The sequence below is a fragment of the Parus major genome, chromosome 3 (genome assembly GCF_001522545.3).
Source record: "Parus major isolate Abel chromosome 3, Parus_major1.1, whole genome shotgun sequence".
Taxonomy (NCBI): domain Eukaryota; kingdom Metazoa; phylum Chordata; class Aves; order Passeriformes; family Paridae; genus Parus; species Parus major.
The window spans coordinates 47,821,799-47,841,638 of NC_031770.1; the positions used below are offsets into that span (position 1 = coordinate 47,821,799).

General features: G+C 33.5%; 1 protein-coding gene across 1 annotated transcript in view; it reads right to left on the reverse strand.

Annotated features, from left to right (window-relative positions):
* The window catches only part of ADGB (androglobin), a 103,227-nt gene that overhangs the window by 36,564 nt on the left and 46,823 nt on the right, over nucleotides 1-19,840 (reverse strand). Inside the window, exons 13-20 of the mRNA XM_015623490.2 lie at nucleotides 14,119-14,164; nucleotides 12,320-12,485; nucleotides 10,379-10,442; nucleotides 8,669-8,771; nucleotides 7,411-7,543; nucleotides 6,260-6,374; nucleotides 4,645-4,812; nucleotides 2,535-2,673 (exon numbers count right to left, since the gene is read on the reverse strand). Of these exons, the coding sequence (XP_015478976.1) occupies nucleotides 2,535-2,673; nucleotides 4,645-4,812; nucleotides 6,260-6,374; nucleotides 7,411-7,543; nucleotides 8,669-8,771; nucleotides 10,379-10,442; nucleotides 12,320-12,485; nucleotides 14,119-14,164 (934 nt within the window). The remainder of the gene's footprint in view (nucleotides 1-2,534; nucleotides 2,674-4,644; nucleotides 4,813-6,259; nucleotides 6,375-7,410; nucleotides 7,544-8,668; nucleotides 8,772-10,378; nucleotides 10,443-12,319; nucleotides 12,486-14,118; nucleotides 14,165-19,840) is intronic.

Here is a 19,840-nt window from a genome sequence, read left to right on the forward strand (position 1 = left end):
ATCCATGAGAAAGAAATGTAGCTCTTGAAATGTGCCTAAACAACTGTCAAGAGTTTGAGACTCTTGAAAATAAGTGCCACAGACCTCCCCTGGCTCCACTGGCTCACTATTGGGCGCAATGAAACCAGGACAAGGTAAACAAAGAACATGTGCTACAGAGAGCAGGCAGGCAGTTGAACTGCCAACACTGCCTCTTGTGTAACATCATCCTGATATGCTTCCTTTCCCAGGAAGCATCACATTCCTGTGTATGTTCAAATGGCATGGTCTTCCTCTTGTTTCTTGTTTTCTGCTAATTGCTCCATGGGGATGGATGATACTTAGCAGTCAAATAAATTTGACTAGATCATTTTCAGGATTGCTTCTTAGAGATCTTAGCAGGCATGACCACTACCTGCAGTAAATCATAATATCCTTGCCCTTGTTAAACCTTGACATTAATTCAGCACACAGTGCAAAATAAATACATCATTTATAAAATGGAGGTGCTGTTCCAAAAAAACCTCAGATTTGACTTAATATACTTGCAGACACAGATGAAAAAAACATTTCATTCATCTGATATGGTAGATTACACTGATGTCTGTTAGGTTCCAGAAGGTTACAACCTCATGTCTTGACAAGATTTGAGCAACTAACCTGACAATGCAGCAGCGTTAATGTGGGCCAGGGCAATCATGCCAATCCCTCTAGATCTTTCTACAATGAAGTTTTCAGCTGTTTTTTCCTGCTAGTTACCTTTTTTTCTTTGACATTTCACTTGGTTTATGCTTTATTTCTTTAAGGTTCTGGATGGAACCTGAACAAAAGCATGCATTTACTCCAGAGCAACCTTTTTTAAACAGGGCAAAACATCAATAAATGTAAAAAACTGTCAATAAAGCCAAAGGGAAACAATTACCTTTCCAGTCCAATAGGGATCTCTTGTAATTTAATTTTAGAAAAGAAAATAATTTAAAAGGATGTATAGGACACTGGAGGAAACAAAACTGAAACAGAACTTTCTTCCATATATTTATTCTACTTTTTTGATTCACTGCCCAGCTCTTAAAAATATTCTGTCACAGTAGATTTCATAATTTAGTAATTTATAAGAGATCTTTGCTACAACCTGTCAACTGTGCTAATTATTCAAATCTATTTTAAAAATGTCTTCTAATGCTGACAAGTGTTTAAGGGTTTTTTGGGATACAGAAATCAGTAGCACAGACATCTTTAAAAAAATGTGACAGATGTTGTTTACTTCAAGTGGTGTGATAAATGTCAATATGCTGACCCTTGTTACATACTCTTGTCATGGGATGAAATTCTCTGAAAAATACCTAATGTCTCTAAGGAACAATAAATTTCAGAAGAGAGGAGATTCAGAGGAAAGTTCCCAGTAAAGAGAGACATGTTTATAAATGCTTTCTTAAAAGGACAAACGTACTACACCGTTGTGTCAGGAAAGGTATTTGCGTACATTTTAATTTAGCTTTTAATATTATTTTTCCAGAATAAAATGACTAATCAAAAGGAAGTTAGTATTGTTTTGTTTGACACTTTATTCTGTAAGTTCACAATAGACAAAGGAAAAGCTAAGTCCCCATAGAAAGTGTTCAAATGGTGATCATGTCTCTTCCCACCAATCAGATTATTTTTCTGTTGTGATATGAAGCCACATACACAAGGCTTATAGTAGTAAAATAAATGCTAGCATTAATAGATTAAAAAGTTACAGAGACTGAAAGATAAGTCCTAAAATGGAAAAGAGCAATATATTTGGTTGCCATGCAAACTTAATTCTAATGGCGTAAAACTGCAGCCTGCATAAAAAATGAAGCAAAGAAACAGTGGGAAGAGAATTATCCCTGCTTGTAAGAAATACATTGGCCTTCCAATGGCTCCTCTCAGGGTATGTTCAGGTACACAGCACACCCTGACCTCAAAAGCTGGAGGAGACAGATGGTGCTGTAGCCAGTCCCACACTACATGGGTATGACTAGCCAGCCAATTAGCCAGGCAACACACTAATTTCCCACGAAACAAACTTAAAAAACAAGCAAGAAAGCAAGAAAGATAACAATACTTAAAATATCTCTCCCCCTAAAAACAAACAAAAACTTCTCAACCATCACTAAGAAATAGCTGAACTTTCAATGAAGGTACTAAATTGAGTCTTCCTTCGCTCTCAGGTTGTGAGCAATATAGGCATTTAAGGGTTTCTCAGATGATGCTTTGAACAATAGTGACAAGGTGCAGTACAGCAGGTAAAAAAATGTTTGTTATTGTTTGTCAGTGCTGACAAATGAAACGCAAAGAAGACCAAGGGCAGTTTTATAAATTAAAAAAGGGTAATTGGACTTTCTGGGACAAAGAAGAGGATCATTTCTATTCTGAGATGAGCCTCAGATGTCCTCTCAACAGTAAAAGTCTTAGGCTTAAAAATCAACTGTGTCTACTGAAGCAAGAAAAAACAAGAGAGAAGAGTTGGCTACCCTGAAAATAAGAATTTGCAGATATATTTGAAGTGATTAGCAATAATAATATATTACCTGAAATATCAGTGTCATCACCAGAAAAATCAGTGTCTTTAAAATCCAAAGTAAAGGACCTGAAGGCAAATTTATATCTGTAAAGATCCTTCTTGTCTAATACATATTTTATCAAATACCAAAATGCATTATTGAAAACCTACAATCAGAAAGAGGAAAAGCATTTAAAGAATAATTCATTTATAAAGATTGATTTATATTATTCTTATTATTGTTTTAGAAACTGTTTCCCTCTTCTCCTACCACATATACATGGAGTTTTTAACTTCCTTTAACAAATACTGTATCTGAAAATTAATCCAAACTGTCGGACTACAATGCTTCAGGACAACAATAGAGAGAAAACCTGTTTCATGCCTGGCTTATTAAAATAAGAAAATTTGACTTATTCTACAATGTGTTTATCACCCAGAAACATCCTCGTAGTTTATGTGTAGGGGGTTGATGGCCTCATACCAGAGGACAGAAGAATGTATTATAATTGCTATCATGACAATGGGAGTTCTAAACTTGAGGTTTCAGAACAGAGGCTGATAACGGAATGGGAATGCTTTTGAGATTAGGAGGTGCTACAGCATGGGAAGATTTGGCTCTATTTTTATGCTTTGACATATTGATGCTCTTTAAAGAGCAGAAATCCAGTCTTTTCCTCCCCCACTCTTAGTAGATGGGAATTTTAGAGTGTGTTTTACAGAACTTGTTTCATAATCTGAGTTGAAGAACATAGTAGTAACTTACTGAAAAAATAAGATTTTTTTCTTTCATTGAACTTAGTTTCAGATTTTTCTGCTTTCTGGAAATATTTTATGTATTTTAATACTAATAAACATGTCCTTTATTTTAAAATTTGTAAAACTGGGGAAGAAAGAATATAGTAGATCCTTTCTTGTATTCAGAACAATTTTTCACCATTTGTGTTAAATACAGAAAATTTCCATATTTTCATCCTTGAATCACTGTCAGCTCAGTGCCTTTCATTTATCTAATTTCTGTCTTTTTATTCTCTTTTACTGATATAAATTTGTCTTCTTAGTGGAGGAGAAATTAAGGGATATCTGTGTTTATGACTACTGAATTTTTCTTAAGCTCTCTAAGTTTTGCACATATTTCACATGAGCATATGCATTTAAAATTTTTATATTCTGTTCCTGAGTTCAAACCAATTTTTTTTCCCTGGTGGATTTGGCATGTAAATTACCTCTTTCATGAGTGGAGCACCTGTAATAATTCTTTATGAATTCTGTTATTTTCTTGAATTTAAGCCTGGTGCCAAGCCCACGTAGAAAATTGCTAGCTTAGGTGTTCTGATTTTTAATATCACTGATTACAAAAATATTAAAACCTTTGTTCTATTCAATCTAAACTACACCATCTAAACTGCAAGAGCTTTCTAGTACTTTGATGAAAATAAATTAATCTGGAATATATAAAATACTAACTTTAGAAAAACCAAGTTATAGCAATATGATCAACATTTGCATACACATTAAAATTAGTGTATCTTCTATACAATTTTTTGTTGTAATCTTTTTGTAATATTGAAAAGCTATAGCATTGAGATCTACAGAAAAAGTTAATGTTTTCATCATATATCTTTAATTTATCATAAATACAGAGCAGAAAAGTTAAATAAGAATGCTGTAGTATCAAGAAACAAAGAAAATCAACTTGAAATGCTCAACTCATTCATTCCTTCAGAAATATAAGCTGTAATAATGTTTTTCTGTTCCATCAACATTAGGCAGAGAAAGCAATCATTAGACTTTTCTGCATTTCAGGATGTATCTTGCAAATTCAAAATGAAGTTTTAATATAAAAACAGCTCACGCTTTCTGCCCCAAAGTATGCTAAACTGGATTGACAAAAATAGACTTAATTTAGAACGTGCTACTCTGTGCACATTGAAATTTTTCTTCTTAAAAGATAATAACCATACAAGTTACAAGTTAGGTCATTTGGGCTTACACTTTATAATGAATGCCACATTCAGAGCATGCAGGTGGTCCTTGTTAAGTTCACAGGCATTGTTTTGAAGAGGATAAATGACAGTGTTAAGCAGTTATCCAGTTCTGTAGCTTTTAGATGTGCGTTCATTAAACTATTTGCTCACCTTGACGTTTTCTTTAGCTATTTTAGTATCATGAAGGCCAGGAGGGCAATGAGCTACTTCCAATTCCTTCAAGGCTTTAGGAAGCTCATCCTTATTGCTGAAATTATTTATCACATTTCCAACAGCTTTCAGGATAGTTGTAGCCTGTTCTATAAATCGAGAGCTCTCCTGGGGAAAGAGAATAAAACAACTATTCTTAGAAAGATTGCTTTTGGATTTTCTTTGGTTTTCATCCAGGGCCATGACAGAATACAAGCTTTTTTATTGTGATGAAGTACAAAACTTTCTGAACTCATGCAGTTGCTCTTCATATTATAAACTGTAAAATCAATTATGTCTCTGATATTCAAAAGCATATAAAATTCTCACTGCTTTTTGCCAGTAAAATAAATAACAGACACCATAAGATATTCATTGCTTTTTTCCCCCTAAATTATTAGTCATAGGAAATTTAATCAAAAATAAGATCCATATAGAGACTTTCTACTGCAGTGATAATAACTGTCAGCTGAAGTGCTTAGCATCTTCTGTTATGGAAGGACAAATTAGTATTAATATCCTGCTGAAAACAATGATCAAATACATGATGTCTTAAGCATCAATAATGTTCATCAGGATTTCTTTGCAAGAATTGCACACTTTCCTGCAAATAATAGCCTGCAGAGAAGTTGCTTCGAAAAGAACTGCATGGAAAACCCAAGCATAAAAGTCTACTTTATTTTCTTGATAGGAAATAGCTTTTCATCCAAAAATTGAAGGCAAGGGGATAGTACAGCCACAAGATTTTTATAATGACCCAGCTTCTTATATTTCTACTTTTTTGTCACAGTAAATGTGATAAATTTGCACAAGATGTTTTAGTGCTCTATTATTAGGACCCAGAATCTACACTGCTATGTAAATTTTCTGTTAATCTCACCTTTTAAATATTTTTGCACAAATGTGTTTTTCTCTAGAAAATATATTCCCTACCCTCAGGGACTTCAATAAATATTTGGGCCTACTGCTTGATAAAAAAACCTGAAAATATGGATGACAATGGTGTCTGTCTGGATTACAAACAATGAAGAACAAAAGCTGTAATATTTTCTCTCTTGGGCCTCTTATCTCAGCTATGAAAAGTTCCTTGATTAAATTGCTCATTTTACATATAAAAGCTGCTCTGGGATCTGGTGTGTAATATGCAATTCCATGGGACCACACATATTTCACTGATGTGAGATTTTATTTAAATACGCAGTTATTTTTAAATATTAATTAATATTTCTACATGTATTTTATGAGTATTTTTACATGCCTCAAAGAGTGAGTTATACACTACCCTGACATATGTATTTCAAGAAGAGCATTTTTCACATTGTATGCTGCACTTCTATGTAAACCACAGTACTACCCAACTTTAACTTACATGTTTACATAAGATAACTTTTCCAATATGCATCCAGTCCCTGTTGTGCTGTAAAACTCGTATCTTTAATGCCCTTACCAATTTCATATTAAAATTAATACAATACTATTGAATATAACAGCTCTAAACAGAAGTCCAATACTACTTCACTTTAATTAGTAGTCAGAAAAACTATTTTCACAATGTTTGATTAGTCACTATGCACACCTTCTGAAGAGCTGGCATCACAGCATCCTCTTCTCCAAAGACACATGGCACCATGGTACACAGCTCAATGTGGTGCCCTATGGGACAAGTTACTGTGAAGAGCAGGATATGTCGCCTACAATCAAGAAAAATCCAACCAAACAATTTTTTTTTTTTTCATTGCAGCAATTCTTAAGCTTTTTCTTTCACACATTAGGTAATATCATTGTCAGAATTGTATTTAGGTGAAGAAGCTTATCCAGGCCACAGCTTCAAAATGTTATCCAGAGATCCAGCAGTGAGAGTAAGAAAAGAGACATAATACTCCCCAGACACACAGGTAGTTTTTAATTACATCTTCTTTTGACTGATATTTAAATGCCCCTTAGCCACTAAAAGACAGTGGGAAGAGAATGTCTTCCATGATTACCAAGTGACTTCTCTTTTGGAATGAAATGGGGAAGCCCATTTGTCTCCCACACCTTTTGTAAATTAAATCTGACTGAAATCCTCCTGTCTCTGTCTGGAGTAAAGAGAATCAAAGGTGGGAAGCTTATAAATTTGAGCTGATGGTATCTGTTAGCTTTGAAATTTACAGGTGCTAAAAGATACACATTTTTGGCCTCCCTACAGTACAGAGAAATACAACTTTTAGAAACTACACTAAGAAAACACATGTGAATGCAGGGCTAGATGTGAATGTTGTCTATAAACCTAACAACTGTCCCAGGTTTAGTCTAAATGAATACAAATAAAAAAGCACTATTAAAAGTCTTTGATTTAATTTCAGTGTGCTAGTGTTGTGTATTCTCTTTCTATGCCTATTTATTTGACATCTTACTTAATTTTTAAAAACTACATTTTGTTTCATCTCTTTGAGATAAAACTGATGATTTTCTCTTTTTGGGAAAGTAGAAGGCCTCAGTGAATTATTCAGGAATATTATGCTTATGACAAGACATGAAAATGTTGTTTTCCCGGTTTCCCTGAAAGGGTTTATTCCTTAAAATACAAGTTTTTGGATTATCAGACTGCTTGATAGCTAGAATTTGGTAAGATTGACAAATTACTGTGAATTTACCAACACTTTTATAAAGAGTCTGAGTTCTTTACTCTTACTTACGAGCATTTAACTAGAAAAATCACATACCCATACATACATACATACATACCCAACAGGAAGATTTATCACAGTAGCTTTGGTTGCAGATGTATGCATCTTTAATACAAGTTCTCCAGGAATCACAGATTTCCAAGAGAAATATTCAACCCTCAGCACACCCATTGAACATTCTTGTTTAGTACCTAGGTTAAGAAAACCAAACAAAATAAACCAAAACAAAATACAACCCACACAATATGGGGAGGGTGAACAACAATAACATTCAGACACACCTAAGCAGAATCTGTGGCTACTTCACAGTCATTAAATCTTCATTTAGGTTTTGCTAACACAGAAAAAAACAGTCACTAAAAATGCATTGGTGGTACAAAACATGGTTTATTTGTACTATTTGCTACAAAATAATGGTTATGAAATGTGTTACTAAGATGTATACATCTGATGCCTTGAGACACTACCTAGAACAGAGGCTAGACAGTGTTAAAGGATTAAAGTAGGTATTTTTTAAAAACTTAAGGCATCAGACATCTTCCAAGCCACTTAAGGCTCCTGTAAAACTCAAAAAAAATCCTTTCTGTCCACATGCAAAGAAAGCAAATAGCCATAACAAAATACATTTATTGACATTTATAGCTTATAGTTTATTTTAACAGAATGGTTGGTTTGGTTTTTTAAGCTTTGTTTTGGTTCTCTCTACTCCATTCTAGATGCATTAAATTACATCCATGTCAAGTATTTAAATATCTGATTAACCTAAGCCAACTACCATAATAAAATGCCTTAACTCTCTTGAATTCCATTCTGTGTTTTTCATGAAATACAAGGGATTAATATTTAAGTCATTTAAGTTGTTAGGTCTTGAAAAAGCCAATTTAAACATACTTGAGAGCTTATTGTGCACCAGTTTAAAAATAATTTCAGAAATATTCTTTGGTTATATTGTGGTTTTTGCTGCATTAAGATCAGCTAAGGCATAACGTAGCTTGCAAGAATGGAATCTGTAAGGAAAAAACCCCAAGAAACACAAGAAAATCCATTCCAGAAATATACAGATGAAAAGCTTCCAGCAAATCATAATAAACAGACAAGAGAGGGATTCTTTCATGGAAATGTTCATCATCAATGTGAAATAATGACAAAGTATTTCTTGAATGTTAGTGTATTTCTTATAACCAATTTGACTCCTTCAAAGTACTGCTAAACTCTCAAACTGTGCCCAAGTACACAAGAGACAAACACAATGGCACAAACATATTCAGGAATGGGAAAACGCAACATTGACATGTACTTTTGTGTGTTTGCCTTACCTTCAGTAACATACCAGTGTACTAATGCAGAAAAGCTAACCAGGATTTCAATGGGCATCAGACTGTCCACAAGTAAATAATAGAAGACTTCCTCATCAGAAGACTGTACAGAAAAATGGAGGTTTGTTCATTCATTTCCACTGAATCCTGTCCAACTGGCCTTACACAAAGTAGGACTAAGATTTTGGATATGGTGTCCTTAGCTATGGTATGGGAAGTAAGCAATTGATTGTGACTACTTCTTCCAAATTTCAAACATGTCATTTAGCCCAGAGCCTCGTGCTGCAAGTATAATGCTGTTCAGTTAAGAGAGTAAAGGAAACAGAACTCTTTTTGCATGAGAATATACCTACTTTTATATTATACTGATCATATATATCTAAATGCAGGATTTTTACTTGCCAGACAACAGAAGACCAAAAATTTTGGTTTTTGCTGCAACTTTCTGATTCAAATTAATTACAGAAATCTTGAAATAAATAAATACTTTTTGAATTTGTAGATATGAAAGATATTCCCTTATAAATTGGTTTTTCCCCTACAAAACTCTATGAGGGGAACATCTTTCACTCTGAACTTTAATACATTATCCCTATGCCAATGTTAGAAACTATAGAATGATTCTATTGTTCCTAGTAATTCTTTAAAATCTAATAGTGAATGAGCTGCTTTCTTCAGAACTGTTACAGTACAGGTCTTCCTGAATATTCTGGAGTTATATAAATCCTTTTTTTTTGTATTTTTGTTCTTCTATCATAATATGAAAATGTTCTTTTATAAGCACGATACAAAATTTACCTAATACTGTAAACATATAATCTCTTTCAATGTTAAAAATAAGAATGGTTTTACAGCAAAGGGTTAGGGGTTTTTTGGCACAAGAACACACAGGCTTACATATTCTTAATGCTGATTATGGCTTACAAAAGTATATCACACAGTCATTAGGAAAATTTCTTGTGATGTGATTACAGAGAGGTGGGAAATTGCAGGTGTACTATAATTATGGAGCATAATCCATGTAATTAACCTTCTCAGTACAGGATTTTACATGAACTTCATGCCTGGAGTTTACATTTCGGTACTCTACAATTACACCTCAGATAAGCTATAAAATAAGAGCTGGGACAGGATATTCAAAGCATGTCGAATAACCTTTTGATAATATGAACTAATGGCAGGTTTAGTGAAATTCCATTATTTGAATGTAACTAAAGATTATTTCTAAAGCCCTGCAACAGGATGCTGTAAATAGCAAAAGGACTTAGCATTTAAAGAGAAAACAGAGTGTTATGCTAAACAGACTCACAATTTGGGTTTTAGGTGACAGGGGAGGATGAAGGAGAATTGAAGAGCAGATTCTGTAGCTGAATCATCATTAAATTCAATTTTGACACCAAATTGTTATAAGGTAGTTTTTAATCAAAATAAATAATGGTTGGAGATCTGATTCACTATCATTTCTCTTTATATAAGCCATTTATTTTTTATTGTGCAGTAGCATTCCACAGCATTTTTCCTTTACTTAAACACATATATATATAATGCTGAATATTTGCTTGTAGACATACATTTGTATTGACTACAGTAATCTTAATGCATTATTACTTTTCAGTAGTAGCAGTTATATCTGCTCTATCAGTATCTTTTAGGATATATGTATTATCTAATTATGTAAAAGTGGGGGAAAAGAAAAGCACAGTCATTTACCTTAAAACATGTCTTCTGATAATTATAAGCATATGTATGCGGCTTGTGGAAAACATACAGGTTCCTAAGAAGAATATAAAATTGAAAGATTAGATATACATGACTGTAAGAAAATAATCAGTATAAATTACTTAGTTTAGGTAAATGTCTATTTCATAGCACAAGATTCTAATTTCACAAATCAGACTCACAGCTATTTCTCAAAAATGATTCAACATTTTTAGCTATAAAAAGGTGAATAAAATTAATCTCTAGAGAAAGCAGCTGAAATTAATTAATGTATTTACTGCATTTCTACACTTTTCCATTGGAGGTCAGACCACTAATTTGCTTATTTTCAATCTATAAATGGTAACTTGCTAATATTACTCTAAAACTTCCATACCAACATGAAAATTACTGTAATGAAGTTTCTAAAAAGTATAACTGAAAGATGGACTAGTTTATATATTTATTAATTTTTTTTTCAGTTCTCCGCTGTTTTCAGACCTTCAGAAAGCTATATAGTTCCTGGCAACATTTTTTTCTGGTTTTAATTTCACCAAGGAAGACATAAATGGCATAAGTTTTAATTGAGGATGGAATCAGATCTGCACCAATGTTGTGATTACCCAGAAACTCCACAGGGATCCTGATATACTGCTGACATATCAATTCCTACAATGACTAAAATATTCCTCACTTCTTAAAGTTGATATGAACTATGAACATTCTAATTATCACTGTATCTGAGAAGGAGGCATGACAGAGAAGGAAAAGTTTTCAACTGAGCAGAGGGGTAAATTGAAAATCTTAGATGCTTAATTTCTTCTGAGGGATAAATTCTTCAAAGGTCAACCAAGATGTTCCGTTAACCAATATTTTATTGGTTGACTGTGAAAATAAACTCTCATTCATTTAGAGCTAAGAAACTGACAAATGATTTTTGCCTTAATTAATATTAATATTGGTCTAAAAAGGTCAACAGTACTTTAACATTTGGCTAATAAAGTAGAAAGTTCATATTTCACATTCTCTGTATGTGAGACTTTTAAAGGAAATGAAATTGCTTGTGATGCTTATTTTTCTGAATGTCCTATTTTCCTGGACCTAGGACTACCAAGCAGCATGGGAATCTTAACAAGGCCTAAAGTGACCCCTGACTTTTTATTCCTGAAGTTCCTGTGCTGCTGGCTGGTATAAAAGTTATACATTCTCCTTTACAGAATGAGTAGAGTTTATACACTTATTTATGAAAATAAAAGCTTCACAAAGAAATCTCAGTTACATATTCAAACAAGAAAAGAATTGAGTGAATTTTCTCTGATAAAATTACTTCCCTCAGCAATCTTAGATTCTCTAAAGGGTATGTATTGCACCAAGCTCCTTAAATCTTAAAGACAGAAGCTGAAGATATGATGCTACAAGTTGTTTTTATTTCATGTTTTCAGAGGCATAAATGCCTTGGAATTATATTGAAAAGAGAGTGAGACAAAACATCTAGTTTATCAAGCAAAGCTATGCTGATGGCTACAGATATCAACAACTATGTTTTTCTTTAGAATTGTGCTGTCTGGATGCAGACTGTGTCTGCACAGTGCCTCATGGGTTACAAAAGCACCTAATGGCCACAACACTCCATGATATACAATCTTCCACCCCAGCTGCAGTCTGACAGCTGCTTTATGGAGCTGGTGGTTGTGTTCTCCACTGTATTCTGGAGGACACAACCAAGGCACAGAGCAGGGCTGCATCTACAGATGCACTGTTGAAAGGGACAGTACATCTGGTCTGAAGAATAGTCTGGTCTGAAGAGCAGCCTTGAAGCCACCCTGAAAGGCAGGATAGCTATACAAAGAAAATCTGTTAATAAGATACGATTTTTATATAGCCATGTTTTGAATTTTACCGTTATTATACAGTATATTGTGTGGAATAAAACTCAAACCCTCTATTCCTTACTGGAAACAAACACAGAAGTCTTCAAAGGTAATCCAGGTTTCCCTGGAAACTGAAATCTTTTCTGATGCTGTTCCGTCCTTTGATTTAGTCCCTGTCAGGCTCTTCGTATTGGTATCAGCTGTTTCTGATGTTTTTTTGGTATCTAAACTGATATTGTCACGTTCATCTGCAAAGATAAAAAGACACATAGAGCCAACACAGTGACAATACCAAAGTTAAAGTAGTATCATTCTTAAAAATTATCCTAAAATGACAAGGAAATTATCTATACATCAGTTATTATGCATACAGTTCAAAACTAAAAGCTATCCCACTGACCTAGAGAGCTCAAATGGTGACTGAAGCAACTCTATCGGGAAAATCAGGGTTTGAATCCACATCTGCATAAGTAGTTTGCCTCAATAAACTACCACATATTGAAGTGTGCCCTAGAATCTTCAATATTAATGTGATAGGTACACATACATATGATTTTTGCAAACCTAAATTTTTCTGTATGAATGAAAATACATCCCCTTGTCCAAAGCTCAATTCAATAAAAGGCTAATGAAGCAGTATTCTACAACCCACAGAAAAAAATACAAAGAAATGTAGAGGACACAAAGACCTAGCTTTGTGTCTGGTACTTAGTATCCACTATGATGCTACTCACACAAATCAGTCTAACTGCTTCTAAACAGAAACAGATTTTAACTAGACTGCATTAATTTTCTTGTAGGAAAATCAGAATAAAGGTCAGATTCGTACCAAATATAAACACAGACATATGTAGACAGATTTTGCATCACTCAATAACTTTTTGTGTTGTAATGTAATTTTGTCTGCATTTATTTTCTGAGATTCACATAAACAGTTACTGAAAATGTTTGACCTGGCCCAAGAAGAAGTTTTGAGAATAGCTCAACAACTGAGAATAGAAGAACTGAACAGCTATTAATTCAGAATGCTTGCTGAGGAAAAAGATGAGGTAATATACAAGCATAAGGAAAAAGATGAGGTAATATTCAAGCATAAGATATAACAAAAGATAAAGCTATTAGAAATCTGCATCATTTATATTTAAATGTGCTTTGTAATATTTCATTATCACAAATACACATAGAGCTAATGTGTTGCGCTAAATTAGTTTGCAACTAATTTTCAAGAACTGAAAGAAATGCAATATAAGGAAAGGCACAAAAGGCCTTTTTCTTTTCCTTCAACTATGGAAAAAGTACCTGAAAGCTGAAAAACCAAGACTTTATCTTCAATTTAAGTTAACATGGGTGTTAGGCTTCCAGTAAAACAACTACAGTGCTCTTATTTTTAAGAGCCTCTTATTTTTCTGACCAAATCCTTCAAGCATTCAAAGTAATTTAAAAAATGAGGTATTAGTTTTGAAAAAAAATTTGAATAATCTTCAAATAGTGCTGTAAAACACATTTCAGAAAAACATTAATTAAAATGAAAGCTGCTTTTTGTTGTTTTTTTGTTTGTTTTTGTTCCATTTTTATTCCATTTTTCAGAAAAAAAAAATAAAATACTATAATTCACGTTTCTTAAAAAAGAGCTCTGTGTGAAAAATCCATTATATTTTTCTGGAGAGTAACCAATAAGAAGTGTTTAAATTTTTTTGAACACCAAACTGAAGATTTCACTCTATGCAATTGTACATGCTTACCAGTTCTTTGAAATCTTTTCCTGTAAAACCAACACCCATAAAAAAGTAAGACTGCTAATATATGAATATGAGGGTTAACACTGCTGCCAAACAACATAGGAATGGCAGAACTCTAATTATAAACTTTACACACACTTACCTTTACTGAGCACCTCTGCCTTTTGTTGTGACAAGGAAGTGGTCTCCTATAAAGTGAAAAAACAAAACAAGAAAAAGTAATGATGGTGACTATAATCTTGCATTATTTCATAAGAGAAAATACCTGATTTGGGGGCAGTCATTCCAGAGACAGAGATACAATCTGGTAAGTTATCATCATGGGTTTGGGCTGTGTTTTTAAATGAAAAATGAAAGTGGCAAATTTCATCATAATACCTACATGCATATGACTAATAGACTGATATTTTTCTAGAGAAGTACATGTCATCTGCAATGCGAGATAAAAGCTGTTTCATATACCTACCACTTCACTATTGAAATGTTCTTCGATATTACTCCTTTTAAACAATAAAGTAAGTTGTATTCTAAGAACTAATATTCCTATTCTACAACAAATTCCATGTTTTTTCTGTTAGTATTCCTGAAAAATATATAGAGTACTCCTTTTCCAACAAGCATTTCTTGCTGTACAAGTGACAGTACACAACTGTCATTAGCAACAGCATCCTTGATTACAATAGTATCTTTTGTTTTCTATCACTATATGAAAAGTTGCCTCTTTTTTTTTATGTTTTTGGCAAACAATTTTATCCTGGTCAACCCAGCTCCAAGCTAGAATTTCTGAACTAATATGAATGAAATGTAGCTGCTTGTACTTAAAGTTCAAAAGAAGTTAGCCAGCCTTTCAGTAACTCCATTCATTAAATTTACGAAGACAAGGTCCTTGTCTTTGAGAGATTAAAATCTCTGGTTTAAAACTGTGTGCCTGATCACCCTTCCTTCTGACTGCCCTCTCATCTGCAATATGACAAACACTGAAAGAGTCACTTCCACCTCTTTTTTTTTTCCTTTCATGAAGTTGGTCAGGAGAAAAGAAATTGCAGTTTCCAGTTTACTTCCTATTTGAATGTGGTACTATTAATGGTTTAGCTGGACTAGCTATGCATTTGCAAAGACAAATATTCAAGCCTAAAAATGCTATTACAAACAAATTTGCAAGCTTCCTTTCATCCCAGGTCTCCCTTTATCTAGATTTGTCACCCTTTTCCCACCCAAACTCCTCATATATACCCTCACATATCTTGACATGTGACAAAGGTGCTGATGCTGAAGCTGGTAGCATTGACCTGGCCAGCAGCTGGATGCACAGCCATTTTCTGTTCTGCATTTCAAAGAGAAGCTGTGGGGGCTGTGCTGACTTGGAGCTTTTGTGCTTTCTCAGTACAATCAAGAAATATATTTTGACTGACATAATTTCGACAGTCTGAGTTAGACTGGATGGCAGGTCACAACAGTACTTAAATCTTGCACAAGGTCATTGTGCTGGAAATCCAGGTCTGCCTCACCCCTCCTATTACTGACTACCCTGCATGCACTATGTGAAGGGACCTGTAAATGCTTCCTTAGAGGAAAACCTTATGGCTTCCTACTTTAATTTCTAGATCAAGTAAAAATCTTCCTGCAGCATTTTACGGAATCTCTATGGGCTCGGGACATGGAACAGGCTCAGAAATCTCACCTCTCACAAAATTTTAGGTGTTTGATATTCTCTGAATTAGCAAAGGAAAGAGCTGAGCAAATGAACTACAGATTTAAGAGTCTCTATCCCGAAACTGGAAGTAACAAATAATTTAATACACATAATTTAACTGTAATATTGTCCATTATGGGAATTTGGAAGTTCCCTGTTTGCACAGCACAAATCTATTGCAGAAATTATGTATGGCAAAATTTAACACATCAGTTTTTCTGTGAAAAACAGAAGTCTTCTGCAAAAAATAAGCTCTCTGAATATAACTGCAGGTGAAGGAATAAAGTTTCAGGTACTCTATTTTTAAGATAAAAAATCTATTTCAATTCCTTCAAAATTACAATGACCAAAATATTTCTTATGTTCTAAACCTGTATTAAATTTTGAAGTTTGATGTTGATCTGGGAGTTATATCATCAAAGGGTTTTACATCTACAGTCATTTGGACAGACTTTTGTTTATTCCTCAGTCACTGTATCACTAAATGGAATATCAGTTCTCATTTTAGCTGTGATGTGAGAGTAGGTTAACAGAGGTGGGTTTTAAAAAAAGGCAATGTTACAAAAGAACAAGCATCTACAAAGCTGTGCACAAACTGAGGTACAGAAATAGCTTAAAAAATACTGGATTACCTATTTGGAATCTCTTTCATTCAGTCTCTAATGTTGAAGCTACCAATATATATGTGCAAGTAGATAATTGTGGGCCCATCAAAGTGTGTCTATACCACAAATGTCTAAATGCCCCTTCTCAAGTCCCTCCTCTAATTCATGTACCTCATTGTCATATGTAATTTTTCCCTGAAAATAATAAGCAGGGAAGTTCCACTTTATGCAGGGTGGAGTAATTCCCAAAATGATAAAATTTGTGAAGAAAATAGATTTTTTTTTAATTTTTTTTTTTGTTTACTACCTAGCTCTCCTGGTGACTCAATACCAATTCACAGCAGTTACAAAATGCAACATCACAAGGATTGGAGTGAAAAGAAGAAAAAGCTTGTTATGACACAACAGTCAGTAATGTTTATGGGGAGCATGAAAAGAGCACACAAAAGAACATGCAAATTAAATAAACTGGTATCAGCTGCACATGAGAAGATAGGACTGAATTTGAACATATAATGCATAGACCAAGGTAAGAAACATGAAGGAAACATGAACATTAAAGAACAAGTTTTTTGTATTTGTGTCACTGGGGGAGAACGAAGACTCTAACATTTTTGCTCTAGAAATTAGCATTGCCAGGGAACATGACACTGAAGGAGCCACAAAGAGAAATATGAGTGTTCTACTTAAGATGCATGAACATAGCAATCAGGTCAGTATATTAAAATATCTAATAGCCACTGCACATACAGAAGGTAATGATATTCTGATTTTCTTGCTTTGCATTTCCTCAAACAGAACATATAGAAAAATTCTATCGAAAAATTCATCCCAATGAAGAATATTCAAGTAGGCTTTGAATGGCAGATCTACAAGGAAACACTACTCCAGGATAATCTTTTTCTCAGAAGCGTTTGACAAAATTACTGTTGCATAAATCTGCAAGACTGTACAATTTACATATGCTGATGGTTTTGTTTTTTTCCTGGCCATGAAATACTTTCACATTTGTCTTTCAGTGTGTCCTACACTTATAAATAACTTAACTTCCTATGGAACAAGAATAAAAGAGAGCCACACCATTTAAGAATTTGGCCCTACGTTATGGATGTTTTTAACAAAAAATGAACAAAATGCATTTTCTTAAGACCAGAGATTCCAGATCAATTTAACTACCAAAATTAGATATTTAATATTTTTTTTTTTCCTAATACAAATCTAAATGCTTCCAGGACCATAAAATCAGTGAACAGGAAAGTCAAAGAAAAAAAACCAACCAACCAAACAAACAAAAAAACAAAACAAAAAAAAAAACAAAACAAAAAAAAGGTTTGAAAATATTCAAGAATGAGGCATTTCTATTTTTTGTTATGAATATTTTGAGCACATGAGACATGCCTTTCAACTTCATATTTTTCAAAGAAGGTACATCCAGCTCCTAGAATTTTGTCTTTCATGTATCACTAGTCTCTGTTTCTGTGACAACAGACCTTAGGAACAGTGAATCAGATATTCAGCAATGTTACTTCATGCAGTTTACATTAGAGTGAATTGAAATATGCCAATTTAAATTTGTTGAGCATCTGGTGCAGCAGCTGACTGAATTTCAGTCAGCTTAAAGCATAAAACTGCTGTATCCTGAAGATTTACCGAATCTGTATCAAAGGTTTTAGAGCAGATGTCTCTTGACTTAGTAATCACACAGTTTAAAATGGAGACAAAGTTATTCACATTCAGTATATTGCAATATGAAATTCTAAAAATTAGCAATAATATAGTGAATTTTAGATATAAAATTTTCTCTTTCAGTGTTTGCTTTTATTATCACTAATTAACTTGTTTTTAAAAAGTATATTTTACGTCAAGTTTTAAAACTACAGAAAGCAAACTCTTCCTTTATGAATTTGCTAGAGGTATCCACATAATTTTGTTGATGAAAAGATTTAATATGTAAAAAAAAGAAGATTGTTCTCCAAGTTAAAAACCAAACTGCAAAAATGAAGCTCTACTTGCATACTTTAGCTATTAACAGGCATAGTGTTTTTCAGCTGAGGTTTAATTTGAGGCAAAAGCAAAGGTCATGTACAAGTCAATTAGCTGCTCATAACTTCTTACATTTCATGTCTGAATCAGATTACCCTCAGCCTGCATCGTATTCATTTCTTCTTCCAACCATTCCAGTTTTATCAACATCTCTCTCATGTATTTTCATACTCGCCCTTATCTCTCCTTGACTTCATCTCCTACTGTGATAGATCAGCCTTCTAAATCACTCTTGGACTAGGGGATAAAATCTAAGGGACATTTCACACTCCTTTGGTGCTTCCAGCACATAAACTTTAATTTGCAACAAACCAAATCTGTATTTGCACATCTAGAGACTGAAGTAATGAAAACAATAATAATTATATGCTATAAGATGCTACTTTGTTTTAGGATGATTTTATGATGCTCATATTTCTAATCATCTGTTCTGCTTATGTTGGATACTAAGCTTTGCACTTTTAATATTGGTTCCAAGAGTGAAGTGGGGGGAAAATAAGCACATAGTTTGTTTCAGAAATTGCACTTGTTCTTTCACTTTTTCTTTCTGTGCATGTTGTTTGCAGCTCAGGCAGTCAGACACTTTTGCTTTTAGTTAGCTTTTTATCTAGCTGAAGCAGAGAAATTTTTTGGATTGTAGTTTTGGAGTTTTTTTGGAACTGTTCAAACTTGTTTTGGACTGAAAATTTAGAAAAATTATCAGAAGCTCACACTTGGGGCCTGTCAGGGCTTAGGGCACAGCATTTTATAGCACAGAAGGGATTTTTAAGAGATTGAGTCAAGCTATATTCCACAAAAAAGACTTCTTGAATTTGCTGTTTCTTCAGAACAACAAGAGGTTCTGTTGTTTAATAGTATTCATTTTTTCATGTTTTTGAATATTTTGCTTGTTAAATAAACAGCTTTCTCTACTTTTTTCCTAGGAATTCTTTCCTGAACTGGTAGGAAGGAAGGGCCGCTTGAATTTGCTTTCTAGAAAGACCCCATTCAGAAATTTCCTTTCAAGTTTGTCCCAAACTAAACCAACTTACAGATCTTTTTTACCCTGCTGCTTTTTGTAATGATTTTTGTATGATGTCATCATTAAAAATACTTTTAGTATTTCTACTAAAGTACTACTGAAGTACTAATTAGGCTATTGTTTATAAAATGTACACAAATTATCAAATAGCTAAATATATCACATAATCACAGGTCATATACATATTCTATTGTGAAGTATTCTTCTTCACTGCAGAAATGCCTTATTTGAAAATCATTAAATCCACTAACGATATCCACACAGGTACATTATCTAAACACATAGTATACATATAGATCTGAAATATAAAAATGGTATGTGTGTATTCTGCAGAGAAAATATAAACCAACACTTCAAAAATTACATAGAAAATTACTTTCCATTCATTTAAAAATTTAAAGCGCAAAGAGAAATGCTATCCAATAGTCTTCTGAGTAGTATTTGCTGCAGTCAGAATGAAATTCAAGAGATGCTAGCATTGCCACATGGAATTTCTTTGTAG